Here is a 17,271-nt window from a genome sequence, read left to right on the forward strand (position 1 = left end):
AGTATCATAGTTCTGAATTACATTTTTAAAACTTGACCTTGAGCTTTTTGTGGACTACACACTTGTACTTGACTGTACAAAGTTTTTCATTTCTCTTGATCAATTTCACACATTTGTTTACATCCTTTATCAAAAAGAATTAAAATTATTTCATGAAAACATTTGTATAAGCCAGCTATCTTTCAAGAATGGCTTCTAGAAAGGTTTCTTAATTAGTTTCCTAGAGATGATACTCGAAATTATGTATTTTTAAAGGAAATAGCTGAAGTGTGAGAGGAAAAAATATATGTGAATAAGAGAGAAATTAGTAGGGCATTATTCATTTAACAAAGACATAAACGCATATGAAATGTTCCTTGACCAAGTAGCCATTTATCGTTAGAACATTGGTTTTAAAGAAAGACTCTGAAATATCGCGGCTTCCACCCAAGTGTGTACGAAGGGCATTGAACTAAAGATAGAGGTGCATGGTTTGAGTCCAGGTGAGTTCTAGTCCTTATTCTTCCTGGTATAACTCTGGATAATCATTTTGTTTCTCTATTTCAGCTCTGTCTTCAGTTGAATGGGAGAATAAAAAACTACGTCCTACTTCATATGGTAGCTATGAGGAATAACTGTACAACTTGCCTCAAATATCATGGAACAGGCTCTGAAAATGTGAAAAAGTTTCCCATGGTGTAAAGCACTATGAACAGTGTTACTAATAACCTTTATTCTTCCATGAGAATTTTTGGGCCGAAAACTCAACTTACTGTAAGTCCTGAATACCCAGGCTCAAAAGATGTGGCAAAGAATTACATTCCAAAGGGAATAAGAAATGATCTAACATAGCCCAACAACCTTGAAGTGGGGTGCCCTGAAAGAGGCTGGTTTTTGATAAGTTCTGTTGTGTACAGGACTCTGGCCACTGAGCCTGCTTCTACCATAGAACATCTATTTTCTAAATAAGCCAAATAAAGATGCATGGTAGTCCAATCATTCCATGGCCAAGACCACAGGTATAGAAAAGCAACCCTCTGAATAATTCAGAATAATGGCCATGCGAGCCCAGAGCCAGATGGTAGAGATAAATGCTCTGGGAGCTACCTTCCCTCATTTTATTCTTGATTTCTCGCTCATTTCTTCCTGACAAAGTCAAATGGTAAACCAAAAAACACATCTCTTAATGATAAACACATAAGAATCTATTGATAGGTCTGCTGGACTCAAACTATTTAAGAAAGCAAACGTATATTAAAACTGGGTCAATTTAATGTAGTAATTCTGGTGCATTTTTTCCTGGCCAAGAATGAGAATAAAACACAAAGATAATAAAACTGGGAGACAGAAAAACATGATGCAAGATATATACAAATCTACATATAATCCTAATGTGCTGAGAGATTTTCTTGATGAAAAAGATTCCACTTTGAGTTGCTGCTAGTTTTGATGCAAATGTAACATGTACCATGGCCCACAAGCCTTTGGCTTCAAGTAGGTAGAGTTATAATAACTCATCACAAGTTATTCTTTGTTATGATTTCTATTTCAGAGTTAAGCATGCCTTGGTAGCAATAATGTTATACTTAGTGCGAGTAATCCAAACCAAGGAAAAGACACTGTGGAAAAATACAAAATATTTACTCTACCTTACCTAGCAACTCCTACTGAACAACTGTGTGCTGTATCTTTATGAGTTGTAGCCCATGTCTGTGGAAAATTCACTACAGAATAAAAACAAACACTGCATATTACATTTAGTATACAGCATGCCTCTTCTGCTCAATGCAGGAAAAATCTACTGCCCAGCAGATAATGAGACTGATGGGCTGACAGCAGCAATGTGGCAGGATGTTGTTCTTTTTTTGCCCCCAAATAAAAATAAAATAACATTGTTTACTATCCCAATTAAATTCCAGTCCAATTCAAAACTCATCTTCAGAGCTGTCAGCTAAGAGCATTACTCGATCTTGCATGCTGTTGAATTCTCTCTGCTGTAGAAAAACAAAACAACAAAACAGAAAAGCATTAGACTCCTTCAGCCACAGAGCAAAGCTGAGAAACAGGCCCCTTTTAAAAAGACACACTGATGAACGAAGGCAAGGCAGCAGCTAGAGCAGCTAATCCAAACCACTGGGCACATCCAGATTGTTCATGCATCGTTAAGCCCCGTGTGCTTTACTGAGCAAATTAGAAAAAAAAGAATGTTCTGAAACTGATTAGGTTTTGCTGTTGTTGGTTCCATACCTTTCTTTTATGCCTTTTGAAGCCATTTCTCCTTCGGCGATTCATCACCTTAATGCTGTAGAGAGCTCCCAAGATGAACAAGGCTCCAGCTATCCCTACCCCTACAGGCACCAGCATCCCAGACATATAGCCCGCCTGCAGAGAAAAGGAAATCCACATTAGGATGCTGAACAGACCACTGCCCTGCGTTCCTCATTTCTGCTGGATGGCAGCAGGTTTTTATAGACACTGAGAATTTTCCCGTCTGCTTTCTTATAAAATAGAACAGCATCTAGAATAAAGTTACTTTTTCTTGGAGAAGGCAACAGAGAGAAAGGTATGACTATTTTGGGATATTTCCAATTTATTTGAAGCTTTCAGATAAATCAGCCAGACCTAGCGGCACCTCTAGCTACTTGCTTATGCACATTTGTCAACATCGGGTTTGGGTGACAGAAATATAATTTGTATTAAAGATGGATGGAGTAAGCTTCAGAGAATGTCAAGACTATTAAAATGCAATAAATTGGAAATGTCAGCTTGAGTCGAGCTCCAGAGTGGATAAAGTGCCCTCTGGAATACTGTGTTTCTTGGAGGGCAAAAGGAGAGCCTTGACATCGGTGGTCTGCTCACTCACAATCTCAGCTGCATTACAGTAAGAAAGAAAAAAAGAATGTGTTTGTAAGTGGGTAAAAGGTGAGGGCTTCTGGAATCAAGGGGGACCTGAAAAGGAAAGAGGAAGGATGTTAGATGCTGGAACACAGGCAGAAAAGACAAGAACGAGGAGAAAGTGTACACCCAGAGAGGACAGATTAATTTATATGAAAGGAATAATTTGCCCAGGGGACAAGACCAAAGTCAGGGTTTGGGAGGGAGTTCTGAGTGTTCCCAGCCACAAAGAAAGAAAGTGGCAGAGAAGGGCATACAGATCACTGCCAGTAACACTGGTACCTATAAAAGAGCCTGGGGGTATCAAACCTATGCGTGTCTCCAACATCCTCACGTAGTCACTATGGATACCTTGGTCCTAAGAAAGCAGTGTGATCTCCACAGATTCCATGGCTTGTGGTAGTAGTTCAGCACCTACCAAACTAGGGGTAGGGACACCACTCTAAGTGCCCTCTGCATCTTAGCCAATAAGATACCTAAGGGCTAGAGGAGTACGTGCTAACTAGAGCCCTTTTATGGGGGAACATGACACTGTTTTGTCCCCCAAAAGGCCCCTTCTAGAAGTAAACCAGACTAAATACATAAACAATTAATAAATTTTAAAGCTGTAACAAGTGCTTTACATAGTCATTCTTTTGGCGGGGGTGAAGGTGGGGACATGGGTCTATTCATTTATTTGACTATTCCTAAAATTTCTAATATAGCACAAACTATTTCTAGTATCTTTCAGAATGAGACAAAAACAGAGAGGGACAGAGAATAGAAGTTTTCTAAAAAGTGCTAAAATATGCAGTCTGTGATGCTTTCCTAACGTTTCCAGAAGTAAATTAAAGAAATAGACAAGACCTCACGAAGGTCTTGTCTTGCACACAGCTGGCTTGCTTACTAGTTCTGCTTGCCAGAGTCTTGAGTTAGGGCAGAATATGGAATTTTTTCCATTAGTTTGAGAACAATAGCGTTATTCATCAGCATACTAAGTGTTTTTTCCTAGAGAAACAAAGCCTAGTCATTTTTCAACAAATTACTAATGCTTTGCAGAAACTCAACTTTTTTCTAAAGTTCTTCCAGATCTGCTTAAGGCTTATCAAACTTTGTAATTTTTCTGTGTGGGAAAACATTGGACAATAGCCAAGTTCGGGGACTCTAATCAGAACTATAAATATATATTTTTTAAATTACCATTCCCAGTGCACGGAAACATATGTGCATGTTGAAATGTGATCAACTTTAAGCACGGCGGTCTGGATGGTACAGAGCTGTACACTCAAAGGATGACATTTGAGCTTTTGGAAATTTAGCTTGATCCAGCTCTGTGTGGGTCTCCTTATGCTCTGTAACGACCCCACACCAATGACATCAATATTACAAAATATGGTACTCTTGCCATATTTCTTATTTACACATTTGACTTCTTGTTTCTAGAGCTCTACATCATGTAAACTTCAAAAAAAAATCAGTTAATCTCTCTCCTTTTTTGTCCCCTCATGTGTCATCTGCCTGTGCTTTAAAATTACAAGTAAATTACAAGATGGCAACAAAGCAAACTATCCTCTTCAAATACAATTTAACCATTCCTCTTTCAAAACTAATTGAAAACAAGCCCTTCTTTTAGATTCATCTATGATTTATTTCCAGTAGAATGAAGACGCACGTACATATTCTGTCAGTTATAAATCCTGCCTCGTACCTTTTCTCTGTTCAAAATTATTGGATGTACCTTGTGCCTCCACACGTGATACCATGAGAGGGACAGAGCTGCACTGTGTGTATTTCAGCTGAGAATGTGTACATTGAATCTAATCATGAGGAAACATCCAACAAACCTAAAATAAAGGATATTCTATTTTTTTTAAAAAAAGGACTACCTGCGTTTTTAAATGTCAGTGTCACGAAAGACAAAAGATGGCTACAAAACTGTTTCAAAATAAAGGAAACTAAAGAATCATGACAAAAGTACTGTATTGATATTAAATAAACTTAAGCTGATAACCATATTATGTTTGCTAACAGGATATTCCTGTTCATAGAAAATATATGCCGAAGGATTTGGGGTAAAAGCACCAAGATGTATGCGTATTTTCTTCAAATGATCAAAAAAAAAAAAAAAAAAAGGCAGTGATGGGAAGGGAGTACCAGCGAACTGATAAAGCAAATGAAGTAAAATGTTAAAAACAAGCGCATCCAGATAAAAAGTATAGGGGTATTCTTTGTACTGTTCTTATTCTCATACCTTTTCTGTAAATTTGAAATTATTTCCAAATCAAGTTTTACTTTTAAAAATAGATTGTAAGCCAAAATATTACCTGATATAGTTGGTTTTTGTTTATGCTTGTGTTTGTTTTTTGTTTGTTTTTACATTAATGAGAGCCACTGCTATGAGATATATAGTCTGGGCCTCCCATTTTCTGGATAATTTCCTAAAGCTAAATAAAAGAAATAGAATGATCTTGGTGACATAACAACAGGACTGGCTTTATTACACAACTAAAATGGTTATACATCTTCAGTTTTGAGAAGCAATTTAGGTGTTGAAAAATATATCAATAGGAAGCCAAGTTAGGGTTTTCTCAACAAGCACCATGACCTTATACATGTAACCAGGAAGAAGGTTAATGATGTAATGAGTATAAGAACTGTCCCTCAATATACATTTGCCTCCTTATTCTAGAGCAATAGAGCTTCCATGTGGGCTGGGTACAGAATAACAATTACTTCTCCCTGCCTTCCGTGGAGCTAGGTGTGACCATGTGTTAAATCCCACTAAGGAAATGACACATTAGTGCCATGTTCGACTTCCAGGACATGCTTTTGAAAAGCGGAACAAAGCCTTTACCCACCTATCCTCCTTTAGGATGACAGAACATCTTCATCTTCCCTTTTAAGAGGAGAGAGACGTCTTAGCTTCCCTTTTCCTCCTTCCTTCTGGCTAGAAAATGGACCTGGCTAAGTTGGAATTGCCATCTAGGACCATGAGGTGACCTTGGGAATGAAGGTCTCAAATGATGGAACATCAAATGGAAGGAGCCTGACCCTCCAAAGAGTTGCTCCTTGTTAACACTTGACTGCTACTTCCAGACACGGAGATGAACTTCTACCTGGGTTGAGCCACTTCATTGAGTGTAGTCTATCACTTACAGCTGAGCTTAACTCTATTATAGAAAGACTAAACAATAACAACAAAAGAAATATTTCAGAATGTTTTAGAGCATCATCCTTCCTAGAGCCTGCCTAACTAACTAACTGACTGACTGACTAACTAACAGGGAAACAAATATTGGGAAAAATTAAATGAAGCTACTAAACTGAGAAGTTTAGTCCTGGGCTGGCTGAAGAGCTAGTTAAATATGTAATTTACTTTTCAGTTCTATGGGATTCTGTGACTTTCATCAAAGCAGTGAAAGTATTGCTCTCAAATAGTTTCTGAAGATAATGACTAACAAGAGATTTATAGATGATAGCTAACTAGATGAAGAAAGAAAGATATGGAGGGAGGAAGATATACATATATACATACCTGTGTGTATACACATATGAACATAGGTGTCAAGTAAGTTGTATAATATTTCACTCATGGGAAAGGCGAGACATGGGAAAGATTACAGTGAGTCCCTTCAAGAGTCAAAATATGAATGTGCAAGGCATTAAATAAGTCAACCATGAGGGGAGTCTCGGCCATTTTTCTGCCAGTTCTGAAAAAATTAAGACATAGTTGAAAAAATGCTACAGAAGAAAATGAAGAGCATGTTGGAAAACTTTCAAAATAATCCAGAAAACTAAAGGTGATACATAAACTTATTTCTCCTGGTGAAAAGGAACAAGGGAAGGTGCCAGGCCTTTGAGACAAGATAAGAAGGAAGAACCCACAGGAAGAGAAATGGAATAGTCTTTCTCTAGAGCTGCACGGATTTTTAAATGGAGTGGCGAAGCTGTGTGTGTGTGTGTGTGTGTGTGTACACACATACAGGTAAAAAAAATTTTCAGTATTCAACTTCAAAACAGGCTACATGCCAAAACTTGTTTATTTAATTCTATTTTTTGTTCATTTGTATAACTCAGAAGAATATTTTCTATAGAAACAATGACACATGGATTCCCAAATTAAACTATCAAAGCCTGTTTACTTTTGACTGCATATTTTCCCCTGAAAAATAACAAGAAGCATTACCAATGTAAATATAGGCAGTTCTAAATTTTTGAGCTTTCCTTCCCCCAAATCTTGTTCAGTTCATCTGATTATGCTTCTCTGAGACAACTGGACCCTGTATTAATGATACCAAAATGCCCTCCATTAATCTCAAGAGGCTTAAAAATTTTCAACATCCCTTCTAATACATATGAGCACAAAGCCTCATTTTCAAACACTATATTTGTTAAATTTTACTGAGAAGCAGAAAAATAATAGTGAGGAAGATTAATATAATTTTATTGTTTTAATCATAATTAGATATCTTATTGTTTAACACTGAGCTATAGCCAAATAAATATTAATCACCCAAATATGGAGAAAATTGACTCCAAATAATACAAAAGATATCTATATCTACCATCAACAGAAGTATATTCTAAGACAGGTGAATTAGAGGTAACTCAATATCTGGCAGTTGAAAAGATTTTCATTTAACTAAACCCTCAGTTAAATCTGAGCTGGGTTATAGTAATTTAGATCTGACACAGACTACGGCGAGGAATTCAGGATTCCATCAATATTTTTATGATTAATTCCAATTTATAATTACGAAGTAACCAAAAATGGAAACTTTGAGAGTGTTGAAAATTGAAAGAAAATGAAAAATATGAACCCGGAAGGAAGTTAATATTGTCAATTACTAAGAGTATGGCACAATTAATGCAAAAGAGAAAACTATTTCTCTGTAGTTGGCCATTCCAGACAGGTCAGCTCATGATCACTTAGTAAGTGGCGACACGGTGATAGGCTACATAAAAGTGGGTCTACGGAGCGTGCCCGAGTCTTCAGGTGCTTTTTATCCCCCACCACCCCACTATGGTTTAAAGATGCTCCTCCCCATCTCAAACTTTTATTCTTAAATCAAATCTGTCCTTGGTCAAAAGAATCAATGCCTTCCAAAATCCAAGGTATTTCTTCCTCGTGCAGGAAAGTCAGGCTTAAAAGAGTATTGTATTGGGACAAGAAATGCCCAATAGAATGGGATGACATTCCTGAACGTCTCTAGAAGGAATTCCACTTTGATACATTGAGGATGTTATTCAGGTAAGCATTCCGGATGTTGCCTTAAGAATAAATGGTGCTCCACAGAATAAGTGTAATACAAGAAGGAAACTAAAAGGAAGAACTTTCATGCTGAGCCCTCGATCTTTGCCTCGATTACTAGAATCAGAATAATGAATTAAAGCTCCATTACTGTGAAGATCTTTCAGATGCCAAAGCCATGCCCTCTCAGGTAAATGTGAAGGAAGAAAATACTTCTCTTACCTTGTCTTTTAGTTTTTCCATCCAGCTTCTCACTAAGGAAAATAAGAAAATAAAATTTAAACACCACCTTTTTTATTTATATTTCATTGTGCTAATTCAATAACTTACTCATATATCATGGTATTAAGTTTATTTGATACAATGAAGTTTTCATTGTATGAAATATGGACAAAAGGTTAACAATATTAACATGACAGTATTGTTTTTAATAGTATTGCTTTTAAACCTCATTTATTAAAAAAAAAAATGCAACAGAAAGTACAAACACATTTCTCATATCATTGTACAAATAGAGAACATTTTAGTTTGCTAAATGTATTTTTTATTGTTATTAAATACTTTAGGGGGAGACCTAAAGAAGGAGAGAGGAAATCACCTTTAAAATATCAAATTTATTTCTTATCTGACATTTTCTCCTGAGCTGGTTCTCAGGTTTTAAGCCCAATGGAAATTCTGCACTTGAATCACTATCGGAGCAGAGTAAGGTAGGAAGGGGCAATGGGCAGGCCAGGGTGGCCGAGCCCTGGCTCCGAAGGGAAGCATTTGCTTTCACATTGAAGAAGAAAAATTTGACCAAAGGCAAAAGGACAGGAAGTACTTCTGAAATATATATAGCTTGTGAACTGTACCATTCCATCACAATGCAGCCAGTATGGAAAATAAAAGCAATAATCAAGTAATATTTACAAAAGCTAACTGCAAAGGACTACATCAACAATGAAATGCCATGTAGACCATTATTACAACCATTTGAAAATACATGTGTGAAGAATAGAAGGAAGCATCAATCCAAATAAGAACATGCAACAGAATCACCATGTGAAGAAGGATGGTTTGAAGTTAGAGGTGGTTTGTTTGGTTTTTTTGTTGTTGTTTTTTTTTTATCCTTACTTGCCTTTTAGAGTTAGAAAACTGAATCTAAATTCATTTTTTAAAAGCACCAAAAATGAGACAAAAGATGAACACATTCTCATTTTAGCTTTATTATCGAACAAAATAAATTAGTTTTTTAAAAAGGCTTTCAAGATTTCCTTAAATGCCCTTTCCTCTCCAGGAGCTTCAACATATAGAAAGGAAGGACGCAGATAGGCAGGTCCAGAATTGGCTCCCAAAAACCACAGGCTAGGGGTCGGCACACTTTTCTTGGAAAGAGCCAAACAGTAAATACTTTAGGCTTTGCAGGCCAATTCATCTCTGTCACAACTACTCACTTCTGCTGCTACAGTGAGAAAGCAGCCACGAACGATACATAGAGAAATGGCTTTGAACATGTTCCAGTATATTTTATTTATGGACACTGCCATTTGAATTCCATGTAATTTTTGTATGTCATGAGTATTTTTCCTTTGATTTTTTTAAAGCATATTAAAATGTAAAGAAAACATTCTTTGCTAACAGGCCATACAAGAACGGGCAGCAGGCCAGATTCGGCCTATGTGCCATACTTTGCTGAGCCTTGGCATAGATAAGCTTTATCCAAAAGTTAGTGTCTCCACTTATGATGTGACTTTTGTACTCATATATCTGACAATAGTGATGACAGCTAACACGTGTATACGGCCTTACCTCCTTACAAAGTATGTTCAACTGTATTGCATCATTTGATCAGCAAAACAATGACAAATGTGAGAGTCAGGTAAGATGATACTCAGGGAAAAGACGAGGAAGCTGAAACTCAGAGAAGCTAAGAGACTTGCCAATGGTTAACTGGGGAGTAAAGAGTCACTGGAACTCTAAACACTAATTGATTTAGTGACCTACAGGAATAAGACCTCTCAACTTCCCATTTCTTTTGGTGATATCATTACTCTTCTATTCCCTTGGGTTGAAAATATGGAAACACTTTTGGTTCTTCTGTCTCCATTACTCCACAGCTTCAATCTCTCATGTTAAGACCTGGCAAGATCTCTTAGGTTTGTCTTTCTCTCGTTGCTCCTTCTGTCTCAGCTGGGATTCAGGCAAAGATAGCAGTGACTAATCGGCACAAGATCAGAGTCATCGGAAGGTTACAAGAGGAAAGTGCAGGAATCTCAAGAATGAGGCCAAGGATTAGTGATTCTAAGAATGGTCCAAGGAGAAGCGAGGTCAACCACTGATAGGCTGAGTGACTCTGGAGAAATTAGCAAATCTCTTAGGCCCTTGGTTTCTTCATATGTGAAATGAAGATGGTAACACCTGTCTTATAAGACTTTTGTGAAGATTATAAATAACATGTAAAGTGTCTATTACAGTACTTGGTGTAGAGAAACTAGAAAACAAAAATGAAATCTGGGATAAGAGGGGAGAAAAAAGAAAAATGTGATATGAATATTGTGTTAACATGTCTCATGTGTTAACTAAGCCCATGACAGAAAGTTAAATTCAAGCAAAAGAATGCTTCCAATTCATTCATTCATTCATTCATTCATTCAACAAATATTTATTATACATATTGCTTTGGCCAGGCATTGTGCTCTACACTGCACCAGGAGAAGTTCTGGGGACCTAATTTCAGTGAGGAAAGGCTTAGGCCACCAGGTCTATGAGAAGTGGATGGCAAGCAGCAGTGTAGACACCAAGAGAGTGAAGCACAGAGCAGGGAAGCCAATGACTGGGGCAGAAGGCAGAGCTCCAACGTCTGAAGTAAGATATCTAGAAGGGGAACAGCTGGGCATTTTACAAAGAGCAAAACAAAAGAGATATGGGAGCGGGGATGCTGATATGAGTGCCTTGTGGTGGAGGTGAGCTGCGGGGAGGGGTGGGGTGGTGGTGGTGGCTGATTGCTGGTGGAGGGCAGGATAAGGGTAGCTCGGAGAAAAAGAAAAGGAGGCACAGATGAAGCCAGGGTCCAACGCACTGATAGGCTTTTGAACAGTAGTAAATTCATTGCCAAGAGAATCTCAGACCTTATTCAGTCAGGCCTCACTAGGAAACTGTCCATATAGGTTCTTAGAGTAAAATTCAGAGACCTGCTTTAGATGACCCTTAATGCAGTAACTCTCCACCGAGTGAGGGAAGGCACGTCTGCACAGGATGTGCCTATGTGCACCGGCAGTTTGAAAGAGCACAATAAATGGATTTAGTTCTGTAGTGTATAATAGGAACTACCGGGGAAAAGCCGAGCAAAATCTTCTTGGCTAGTGAGAAGATAATGAGACATTATTTGGTGGGATACAGGTCTAAAAAGTGTTGGAAAAAACACTGTTCTTTAGAGTATGTAAGCCCAATTGTGTTTTCCCAATTAAGAACATGAGACCCCTGAGGGTCACGACTTGTGCTTCTCAGGCATCCACCAGGGTCCTTAACACTGAATGTTCAGGTGCTTAATAAATATCTCTTTTTTTTTTCAGAAAATATTTATTGCTTTCAAGCGAGTTCACAATGTTTGAGTAAACATGATTCTCTTTCATGAGGGTTCTGTAAATTGTTTTCAGCAAAACAGTTAAGGGAGTGTCAAAATAACTTTTACACAATGATCAATTTAAAACTTCGGGAGCAGAAACTGATAAGAGAATGCAAAAGCAAGAAGGAAGAAAACGGAAAGATTTTTAGTAGAAATAAAATAATTTTTTATGAAGAGAACCAACAACTGCAATTTTTTTTTAATGAAGAACCATTACACTGATGAAAGGGGTATGAATTGATACAATTTTTTGGAGGTGTGAGGTGAATTTACAATCAGTATTTTTTAGAGCTTTAAAAGAAAGCTAATTTTTTTTTTTATCCGAAGTTCCAGTTGTAGAAAACATGTACAAAAATTTTATGTAAATAATGTTCACTGCAACATTATTTACAATAGAGAAGAACATGTAAACAACGTCAAATCCAACCGTAGAGGATTGACTTAAACACTCAAAGGGGAAAGAACCTTAGGCTATGTCTACAGGGTGGAATTTTATCTGAAAATTAAAATTATTTAAAGAAATATACTAATGTTCAAATTACATATTGCAAAATTTAAAAATAGAATACACATAATGTGAACCTAAATTTGTGGATATACTTAATGTATAATTATAACAATGTACATCAAAATGTTAACTGAGTTTATCAATGCATGTACAATTGTGGGTGATTTTCTTTCATTCCCTATATTTCTAGAATTTTCCAAATTATTTATCATTTCTTACTACTTTTAAAATAAGAAAAAAATATATTTTACCCCCAAAAAAACTCTCCCACAAAATTCTGTAAACCCTTGTAAATGGAGGTTATAGTGGATAGCTGGAGAACACAAATTGAGGTCCTTCCCCTTGGTTAGTTCCTCAGCCCACAGCTACAGATGCGTTCTAATCCCACTGATTCGGGTCTGTTACCTTGTTTGAAATTTTATTTAATGTAAGGCTGAAAGCACACCAATATAATGAGGCTTCTGATCTCCTTCTAGTCAGAAGAGTGATACACAGAAAACAAAAGTAGACATGGATTATTAAAAGCCAATTCTTCCTCATGCTTGCCTGCGCCCTCTTGTACATGGTAGTCCCTGGTACAGCAATTTGCCCTCCTAACAACTGTTAAGGAGGCCATTGGTTTTTAATAGACTGTGGCTGAAAAAGGTCCCAAATTGCTTATTTAGAAGGGTATTTTTAATTTCCTTTATTTCCAATGACAATATTTTATTGGCTATGTTCGTCCCAGACATACCCATAAATTCCTTTTCACTAAAGGGATGGGAGCCAGAGAAGATTCAGGATTTGTCTGAGCTAATAATTAAGATTTGTTCAGCACCTCACAAAAAGCTTTCAAGGTATGTATTATTATCCTCATTTTACAGATAAAGAAAACGAAGCTTAAGTAAAATGCTTAAAACCCACAGAGCTGAAAAGGAACTGAGCTGGAACTGGAGCCCAGGCTCTTACGGCTCTAAAGCATATGCTTATTCAGTATGCCAGCGGGTCACTTCGGGGAGGGGTATGGGATGTGGGCCAGGGTGTCCAAATCAGAGCACACAGTACGGCTTCCTGGAGTTCTAAAGATGAGGACATCCCGCTTGGGGCCTGGTGTATATCAGCTCACCTGTCTCCTGTTCTGGCTCCTTCTCTAGTTTCTCCCTGTCTTTACTCTGTTAAACGCCCTCTTCTCTCTGCCTCTATCTGCATCTCCCTCCAACTCTCTCATTCTGTGTCTTTGTATATCATACTATGGTTTGTGTCTCTCTTTTTTTTCCCTCCCTCATCTCTCCAATTCTGTCAGTGTATATGTATGGCTCTGTTGCTCTCTGTATACATCTGTCTTTCTCCCCACCCACCCACCCCGTGTGTGTGTGTGTGCACGTGTGTGCATGTGTGCGTGTGCGTGTGTGTCTTTGTTTGAGAATAAACTAGATCTCTTAGTTCCTGCTTAGCCTGAGGATTTTTCCAAGTCAGTCCTGTGTGCCAGAGTTGCTCGACATTCAGCAACACTAGCCCTAAGTGGCAAAAATCCTGGAGTGAAACTTAAGACTCGGAATGAGCATTACTGAAGATATTGAGTATGGGATGAGAGTGCAATATAAAAAGGACAGAATACAGAAGGCAGGAGCCAATCCCTAGGGGGATGATAACGAGTTTTACTCCAAGTTTGAAGTATCTACATGATATCCATGTGATGTGTCTGTTGGCAGTTAAAAGTTTGGATATGGGGAGACTCAGGCTGGAGACCAATGTTTAAGAATTACCAGCATAAAATCGGTATAGCCACAATGGAAAACAGTCTGGAGATTTCTAAAAAAACTTAAAAATGGATATACCTTTTGACCCAGCAATCGCATTTGTGGGTGTTTATCCAACGAAAACCAAAACAATAATTTGTAAAGATCTATGTCCCCCTATGTTCACGGCAACGCAATTTACAAAAGACAAGATATGGAAGCAACCTAAAAGCCCATCAACAGACAATTGGATAAAGAAATTATGGTTTGTATATACAATGGAATATTACTCAGCTACTAAAAAAATGAAATCCTACCATTTGCAATGACATAGATGGACCTAGAGGATATTATGCTGAATGAAATAAGTCAGACAAAGATAAATACCATATAATTTCACTTATATGCAGAATCTAAAGAACCAAAAACAGAGTCACAAAGGGTTAAAGAAGTACAAATTAGTAGTTGATAGATGGTTACGGAGATGGGGAGCATGGCATAGGGAATGCAGTTAGCATTAATGTAATGGCTAGGTAGAGAGTCAGAGGAGAGAAAGAGCAATTAGGGGGATCATTTTATAAACTATATAAACGTGTAACCAATGTACTATATACTCAAAACAAATAAAATAATAAAATAAAATAAATAAAATAAAATAAAATAAAAAAGAATTATCAGTGTATTGATGGAATCTGAAGTCAAGAGAATAGATAAGATCACCCTGGAGTACAGAGTATCTATTAGACAGGGTTTTCCAGAGAAACAGAACCAGGAAGATATATAAGAGATTTATAAGAAATTGGATCATGCAATTATGGAGACTGACAAGTCCCAAGATCTGTAGGGTGAGTCAGCAGGCTGGGAACCCTGGAGAGCCAATAGTATAGTTCCAGTCCAAAAGCTGGAGGCTCAAGGCTCAGGAAGAGCTTATGTTTCAGTTCAAGTCCATAGCCAGGAAAAAAACCCAGATGTCCTAGCTGGAAGGTAATTAGACAGAAGGAATTCTCCCTTAGTCAGGGGAGTGTTAGCCTTTTTGTTCTATTCACACCTTCAAATGATTAGATGGGGGCCACTCACGTTAGAGAGGGCAATCTGCTTTATTCGGTTTACCAATTCAAGTGTTAATGTCATCCAGAAACACCCTCAGAGACACACTCAGATTAATGTTTGACCAACAGTCTAAACAGCACATGGCTCAGTCAAGTTAACACATAAAATTAACCATCTTAGAGTAAGACTGGACAAGACCAAGGTCATAACACCAAGGAACTTCAACGGTTAAAGGTCAGGCAGAAGAGACAGCAAAAGAATGATCAGAAGGGCTCAGAAACCTAGACTGTTCATAGGAAACAACCCAAAAGAGCTAGTTCCAAGTGTTTATGAGGACATTTCCACATTCCATTGATCGAATCTTTTTTCCAGGCACAACCGAGTCCTTTGGTGCCCTGGCCCACTGCAGAGGTGTCCTGCAGTCTGCATCCTTCCCCAGCAGGCCCGAGGGTCTCCCTGACTGAGGATGTCCTCCAGTCCCAGGAGCTTCCATTGGGCTGGCCAGAAGCACCAAGGAAATATTGCCCAAGAAGCCATCCTCAATCAATGAGGGCCACAAGTTAGCAGTTATATTAGTTTCTTATAGCTGCAATCACAAATATAATGGCTTTAAACAACATAATTTTGTTATTTTATATTGCTGGAAGTCAGAAGTCCAAAATCAGTCTCATGGTCTAAAGTTGAGGTATCAGCAGGGCTGGTTGCTTCTGGAGGCTCTAGAGGAGAACATGTTTCCTGCCTTTTTCAGCTTCTAGAGGCTATCGGCATTCCATGATCTGTGGCCGCTTTTATCATACTCAAAGTAAACAGCATAGCACTTTAAATTCTCTCTCTCTCTCTCTCTCTCTCTCTTTCTCTTTCTCCTTCTCTCTTACAAGGATCTTCGTGATAACCTCCCCATCGCTAGAGCCTTAACTTAATCACATTTGCAACGTTCCCTTTGTAAGGTAACACATTCACAGGCTCTGAGGATTAGAACATGAACATCTCTGGTGGGGCGCATTATTCTGCCTACCATACCAGGTAAAGTCTCCAATTTACCCCCCACCCGAGGTGTGTCCCACATGGCATCTCAGAAAATCCCCAGCAGCAAGGAGCCCCAGCAACAATCCGCTCATGAACACCCCTTTCACTGGCTCTCCACCTCCTCCTCTCTCACACCCTCACTCCTTTGCCATGTTTCCTGGGGTCAATTCTTCAAAAAAACTTCTTGTACTCCAATCCAGACTTAGTGTCTGCTTTTAGGGAAAACTCAAACTAAGACACTAGTCTAATTCTGCCACCACATAGGCAGGCCTGCCCTTTGCCAGACCATTTTTATTTATTTTGTGTATTAAAACAAACTCTTACAATGAACAGAAGTCAGGAGCAAAGAAGACAGGCAAGCTGGCCAAATTCAAAGCAGACGCCATCTCCATTTCTCTAAGTTAATTTTAATTGAAGGACTTCAGGCTACCTGAATTTATTAAATGTACCCTTCCCCTATAGCATTGTGTAAGGTGTAATTTATAACTAGTTCCACTTAGTCTACATTCAATTTTGAAAAGGTTACATAGTCTCTAATAAAATTTTCATATCATTTATATCTTTTAATAATGTAAAAAACTTGATTTTTCTCTTAATCAATGAAAAGAATGTATGTTCCACCTAAATAAAAAATGAAATGTCAGAACATAGTCCTTCATTCAAAGAATATATAACTAAATTTCAATTACAGTATTTCTAGTGTCAAGAAATAAATAGAGACCAGTTCTTATTCTTCCTTGTTATTTAAGCATCGGTGCCTCTTCTAGCCCAAGAAACAGACAAAGCTTTTTTCCAACTTACATAACACATTCAAGAATAATAAAACTTAACCAAGTTTTAAATATTGTTTGCATGTTTTTTAAAAGAACCTCGAGTTCTTCCAGCTACAAGTTATTCTCTAATGATGCTAAATTTACCTGCCTAAAATCACACAGAAATCCTATCTGTAACCATTTGTTCTTCATATAATTACAAAACAGCAAGATTTCGATGAATAGAATGACCCACTTCTTTTTTGCATAGGGCTAAGTGAGCAGTAATCACGCTTCTAAGAAGCAATTAATTCTGAAGGCTCTGCACTGATATTTATAGGGAAGGGTACAAAAAGCCCAGATACACTAATCTCTACTTTCAAGTAATATTAAGAATGCCTTTAGTTAACTGCAGCCTTAGGAATGATGATACTAGATGACTACTGGGAAGACGCAAAGAGAATGTCTTGTAATCAACTGCGCGTCTTGCCAGGTCATTTATTATCACT

General features: G+C 37.8%; 1 protein-coding gene across 2 annotated transcripts in view; it reads right to left on the reverse strand.

Moving 5' to 3' along the window:
• Positions 1-345: 345 nt before the first annotated feature.
• The window catches only part of ARMH4 (armadillo like helical domain containing 4), a 97,073-nt gene continuing 80,147 nt past the window's right edge, over positions 346-17,271 (reverse strand). For both annotated transcript variants that reach the window (XM_016156123.2, XM_036239126.1), the window contains 3 exons: positions 8,327-8,358; positions 2,227-2,361; positions 346-1,973 (listed from right to left, as the gene is read on the reverse strand). In XM_016156123.2, the coding sequence (XP_016011609.2) occupies positions 1,905-1,973; positions 2,227-2,361; positions 8,327-8,358 (236 nt within the window). In that variant the 3' untranslated portion in view covers positions 346-1,904. The remainder of the gene's footprint in view (positions 1,974-2,226; positions 2,362-8,326; positions 8,359-17,271) is intronic.

Source organism: Rousettus aegyptiacus, unplaced genomic scaffold (genome assembly GCF_014176215.1).
Source record: "Rousettus aegyptiacus isolate mRouAeg1 unplaced genomic scaffold, mRouAeg1.p scaffold_m13_p_3, whole genome shotgun sequence".
Lineage (NCBI taxonomy): Eukaryota > Metazoa > Chordata > Mammalia > Chiroptera > Pteropodidae > Rousettus > Rousettus aegyptiacus.